This window comes from Pygoscelis adeliae, unplaced genomic scaffold (genome assembly GCF_000699105.1).
Source record: "Pygoscelis adeliae isolate BGI_AS28 unplaced genomic scaffold, ASM69910v1 Scaffold445, whole genome shotgun sequence".
In the NCBI taxonomy this organism is placed as follows: domain Eukaryota; kingdom Metazoa; phylum Chordata; class Aves; order Sphenisciformes; family Spheniscidae; genus Pygoscelis; species Pygoscelis adeliae.
The window spans coordinates 1,700,637-1,706,149 of record NW_008824894.1 but is presented as its reverse complement, the minus strand read 5'-3'; the positions used below and the strand labels follow the sequence as shown (position 1 = coordinate 1,706,149).

The 5,513-nt window shown below is 49.8% G+C and overlaps 1 protein-coding gene across 1 annotated transcript in view; it reads left to right on the top strand.

Moving 5' to 3' along the window:
- The window catches only part of EXOC7 (exocyst complex component 7), a 23,467-nt gene extending 20,169 nt beyond the window's left edge, over window positions 1-3,298 (top strand). The window contains exons 15-20 of the mRNA XM_009324622.1: window positions 733-853; window positions 1,281-1,376; window positions 1,668-1,731; window positions 2,278-2,319; window positions 2,502-2,635; window positions 3,044-3,298. Coding sequence (XP_009322897.1) covers window positions 733-853; window positions 1,281-1,376; window positions 1,668-1,731; window positions 2,278-2,319; window positions 2,502-2,635; window positions 3,044-3,146 — 560 coding nt within the window. The 3' untranslated portion in view covers window positions 3,147-3,298. The remainder of the gene's footprint in view (window positions 1-732; window positions 854-1,280; window positions 1,377-1,667; window positions 1,732-2,277; window positions 2,320-2,501; window positions 2,636-3,043) is intronic.
- Window positions 3,299-5,513: the final 2,215 nt, after the last annotated feature.

The following is a 5,513-nucleotide window of genomic DNA, read 5'->3' as shown; positions in this document are numbered from 1 at the left end:
CTACATCTGTGAGTACTCTGCACACCTTCCCTTTTCTGCCCCATCGGCTGTCTTTCACTTAGCTTGTTCTTGGGTGAAGAGCACAGGCTGTGTTTCTTACTCCATGTGATCTTCTCATGTTTGAACTGGAGTCTGATGGGAGGGATGGAAAAAAGGGTCAAACTGGGCGTTTCAGACTGTTACAGTTAGACAGGACAAAGCACAGTGCAGCAGTTTGCTGTGCTGCAGAGCTTTTGTCATCGGTTGCCTCAAACCACTCTCACCCAGTGCTTTGCACCTTCAACCCCACAGAGGCTCCCAGCTGCCAAAGGGGCTCTGTAAAATCTCGATCCTGCTTTTAACGGTAAGATGGTGAGATGGGTTCACAGTACTACTTTGTGATGATCTGTTACAATGGAGATCAGGTCCTTTGGCAGCTTTGAGATCTGAGCCTGCGTCATGGTCATGCTGGTCCTGGGACTTATTCTGAACACAGAATGCAACTGTATTGCCAGTTGCAACAAAGGCACTAGTTCGCAGAGGGGTTTTGGTGACTCGCTGAGGAAAGATCTGTGTAAGGCTTGTAGGACTATTAAGTACACGTGACTGTACCCTTGTTTGTGTGTGCAGTTGGGCTGTGCTGTTCACTTTGCTGTGGGCCCACAGTGACAGTACAGAGCGCTCGGTTTGGATTGTCAGTAATGAGAAGTTTCAGTGCAAAACTTCTTTGTTCTCTGTTTTTCCCTCTTTAAGGCAAAGTGCTGGGCAACTTGCAGCTTAACCTTCTTAGTAAATCCAAGGTTTATGAAGACCCAGCTTTGAGTGCCATTTTTCTGCACAACAACTACAACTACATTCTGAAATCTCTGGAAAAGTAAGTGTGTACCTGGCTAAATCTCCCTGAATTCCAGACTGATTCTAAGCATGGTCTTGGAGCAGAGCTGTGCATTGAGTGCATTTACTTGCCGGCCTGTCTCATCTCTGCTCTTTCTTGCATTCTTGAAACTGCCCTTTTGAAAGCTTTTGCACTATTACAACCATCGCATTACACGAGAGTGGAAGATAAAAGCATCAGAGATGCCTTAGGTTGTAGAGAGTCCTTGGATCTTGCGAGGACTGAGGACATGGCTTTGGAAAGTAACTTGGAGTAGCTTCTGTCTCCCAGTTTGTGCATTTCAAGGTCCCTTTTATTGTAAAGGGCAGAAAAGAACTTGCTGATAGGGGCTTGAAATGTCGCCATCCTGCTGGCAGCCCTGAGAGCAGCTGGCTCATGTGCTTCCTCAGGTTTTCTGTTCTTTCAGGTCTGAGCTGATCCAGTTGGTAGCTGTGACGCAGAAGACAGCCGAGAGGTCTTACCGGGAGCTCATTGAACAGCAGATCCAGACCTACCAGCGCAGGTCAGGTGACATCCTCCACTCTTCACTTAGTTTTGTCAGTTTGAGAGGCCCTTGGGAGCCAACGCTGCTGGAGCAGTGGGAGAGATTAGCTTAAAACAGAAACTTGTCTAAAACCAAAGCCAAGTATTTTGGTTTCCAAGCGATTAATCAAACTTGGGAAGGGGTCACTGTGGAAAGTTTTGGGGTGTGTGTTGTCTAGGTTGGCCTTTGGGTCATGGGTGAAGACATAGATGTTCTGGTGAGGCACGAGTAACTCTTCTTTGCCTCTTTCCTATCTCATTTCACATGCAGCTGGTTGAAGGTGACAGATTACATCTTGGAGAGAAACCTGCCTGTCTTTCAACTAGGAGTGAAGGTGAGAGGATGGGCAAGGGCAGTTTTGAGATGATAGAAATTGCCGGAAACATCTTCTCCTTTGTCATATTAAAAAATTCTCAGAAACCTTCTTTATATCTCATGCCAGTATTGCTCTGCAGACTGAATACTGTGGCTGGGACAAGATGAAGAGCAGCACTGCCTTCTAATCTCCCCTGCCCCAGATTCATACAAGTCTTTTAATCTCTGCCTCCATTCTTATATTTTCACCTGAGCAGATGCTTCTATTTTGGATTTGCAAAACCCTGAGACCTTCCCTTAGAAAGAGCTGGAAGCATAAAGAAGTCTATTTTTATGTCTGTTCTGGCTGAAAATTACCCTCGTTAAACCTACTTCAGATGAAAGCCAATTGCTGAATGTAGGGTGTGCTGCTCACTGCAGCTTTCTCTCCTCCCTGCTTTAGGAGAGGGAATGGAAGCCAAGTAGGTAGGATATTACTTAGGTTGGATGGGGAGTTGTGGGCAAACACTGATGTTGGAAACTTGTTTCTGGAGATGAAATAAAATCCTTTCCCTCCTCGTTGCAGCTCAAGGATAAGGAGAGGCAGATGATAAAGGAGCGGTTTAAGGTAAGGAGGTGTTAGATGGCACAAGAACATCCCCTAGTTGATTGGGACAGACAGTCAGACCAAAGATCTGCCTAAGGAGGGGACCTGTCTGTTGGTGATCAGCAATGGAGGGGAAGAACATCAAGACTCAGTACAGAGACGTGATTGCAGACAGGACACTCATTGAGTTTTACTTTGGACAGGGTTTTAATGACGGGCTGGAGGAGCTGTGTAAGATCCAGAAGGCCTGGGCAATCCCCGACATGGAGCAACGGGACAAAATCCGCCGGGCACAGAAAACCATTGTGAAAGAGACCTATGGTGCTTTCTTGAACAGGTGACCTCTTGCAAAATTGTCCTCTCTTTGAATTTACTGAGGTCTTTGGGGGCTAGAGTAGCCTGAGCTGAGGCACTTTTCTACTGTCCTGTCTTAGCTTCTCTGCCTTGCACACTAAAACTGAACTCTAAGCTGAGTTGAACTCTACTAGTTGCAAACATGTGCTGTCACGCTGATTGCTTGGTCAGGGTGAGTGCAGGCGTTCTAGCTAGCACAAGGCTCTGAGCCACCCTGGGCTGTTCATGTAAAACTCAGGAGACCAGTTGTAACCAGGTCACTTGCTCCCTACAAGATACCATGTCAGATTCAAGTGGGACGTGCTGGAGCGGAGCTGATTTGTGACAGAGGAGGGGGGTCTCTTTGCTGTGTTCCAGTCATTTGTCACCTGGGGGTTGTCTTCCTTTGCAGATATGGCAATGTGCCCTTCACCAAGAACCCTGAGAAGTACATCAAATACCAAGTTGACCAGGTGGGGGACATGATCGAGAGGCTGTTTGACACATCGGCGTAATTCTCCAGCTGTCATGTACTCTCCAGCTGCCAAGTACAAGTCAGCACTCTCTCAGCAACCTTTGGGACTCCCTTCCCTTCTCCCCTGCCCCATTGTGGTGGGCAGGCTGTTATAGTCGTATTTATCAGATTTATAAACCTGTGGAAACACTACCTCCTGGCTGTCTTTGCCTTCTTCCGTGGATCCAGAGCAAAGGCTGCTGTGTGGGCTCTTACGTTTGCACATCTTCAGGCCTGGGTATAAATGTTAATGCTTTGATGTGCAGCAGACATGGGGAGTGTGTTTAAAAAACCAAAACAAAACACCAAACCCAAAAAAACCCTGAAACCAAAAAACACAACCAAACAACCCATCACAAAAGCCTTATGGGTCCAGTCCTTCTGTTAAAGGCAGGAGGCTGTAAGCTCCAAATGGTGCTGCCCGCTTCCCTGTGGGTTTTGGGAATCTCAGTTCTGTAGGATCCCAAAGGATTTTCACGTTGTTACTCTTAACTGTTATTTAGTTCAGTGATGGGGCGAGATGCCGATTCTGTGGTATGGTGGTGTCTGGCCGTGGTGGTACCTGGCAGGCCTGCCGTCCAGTTACGTACAGGGGATGTTTTACCCCAGAGTTTCATGAGCTATCCCAGTAGCGGTTGTCTGTCCTGCGAGAGGCAGTGGTAGACGGGGTGATGGCAGGCTGGAGTCATGACAGAGCAGTGAGAACCAGAGGGAGCTCCATGGCGTCCTGACTGGTTGCTGCTCCTCATTGACCTGAGGCAGAGCATGTGTGGAAGTGTTCCCATACTGATTTCTGCAGAGCACCTTCCTCCCATCCTTGTTGTTCTTCGTCTCCTGTCCTCTTAAATCTGATGCATCTCTTTCCTGCAAGCAGCCAAGTCCGTTCCCTTCATTTAACCCGTGGGCATCACAGGAGAAACAAGTGCTACTCTCCCGCGTGCCTTGGAGTGATGCTGGCAGGCTTTGATACAGGAGCTGGACTCTGCCATCTTCGCACCAAGGCCTTTCAGAGCTTTGGGGGACGTATGCCGTTTCTCTGGTCTCTGTCCAGGCACCTCCTGCTCCCACCTCGCTCACTCACTCCTGCTTGCTCTATTGTGGGATCTTCATTATTTGCCCATGGTAACACTTGAAGTACAGGGCTTTCACGGAGCTAGGGGTGCTCACAATAGCTGCTACTTTGCAATTTGGAGCAAATCCATTATTCACCTGAGCCCGTGTTTACAGGAGTGAATGTGTGCTGGTGTCTCATTAGCCCAGTGGTGGAAGGGCCGTTGTGTCACTGTCCGGGGCGCTGCAAACAGCGCACAGGGAGGCGGAGAGGACAAGGCGGACCTCAACATGAAATGGGGAGTGAGAACAGGTGGCAGAAGGGTGGAGAGCTGCGTTTTAACCCTTCTGCCGTTGTGCGTCCACCAACCCTGCCTTTTCTTTTCCTAGCCGGGGAGGCTGCTCTGCGCAGCGAGTGTCACAGCTATGAGGTGGGCTGTTCCCCTGGGGAAGTCAGGGTTGCGCAGCCTGGGAAGGGTCTGCCCCGGGCAGTTATGGTGCCAGTGGATAAGAGAGGCCAAGTGGCAAAGGGCAGAGAAGTGACGACCCACCTCGCCCCACGTCACACGGGAGTCGGGCGTTAGAGCCTGGATGAGAACGCAGGTCCTGCTGTGGCAGACCCAGCCGCGTGCCTGGGCTGCTGCCTCCACAGACAGCTGTTTTTCAGGTAGCTCCTGGCCTTTCTGGAGCCCTGACCTCCTCTTCCTCCTCAGCCTGGACCTGAGCACGGTCTGAAACACCATGTGTGTTTCAGTGTTTACAGTGGTGTAGCAGATCCCTGAAAAACAGCAGATTTGACAGGCTTGTCCAGCCCAGAGCTGGACCGCTGTGCGGGTTCAAATCTTGATCGCACCTGCCCGGCTGTTTTTCATGTGTCTGGCCACGTAGGCTCACGGTACTGACCCAAGAGCCCTCCCCGGCAGGGACCTTCCCTCCCGCTCTCGGATCTCAAATGCTTAAGGAAACCTGAGACTTCAGTGCTAGCTGTTTTTTTCCTCTGCCAGCCCCAAGACCTTTGAAGGCTGGCAGGTGCTGGACAGAGGTTTTTTTAACCATAAGCAGAGCACTGCTGGCTTGCGTTATACGAGGCGTCGAGCCTGCTGGATACGCACGCTGACATTCACCAGAAGGAGCTGGATTCCATCTTTCTGGATCTGTTTCTGCCACAGCAGTGGTCTGGTCTGAATTTTTCTCCAGGAGAGTGTGTGGAATTTGTCGTGCACAGGCTGAGGCTGTAAAACATGTTTTATTGCAGCCGATCCCAGGGTGAAGAGATTTACCTAGAACGGCTGCAGGCAAAGCCGGGGGAAGGAAGGGG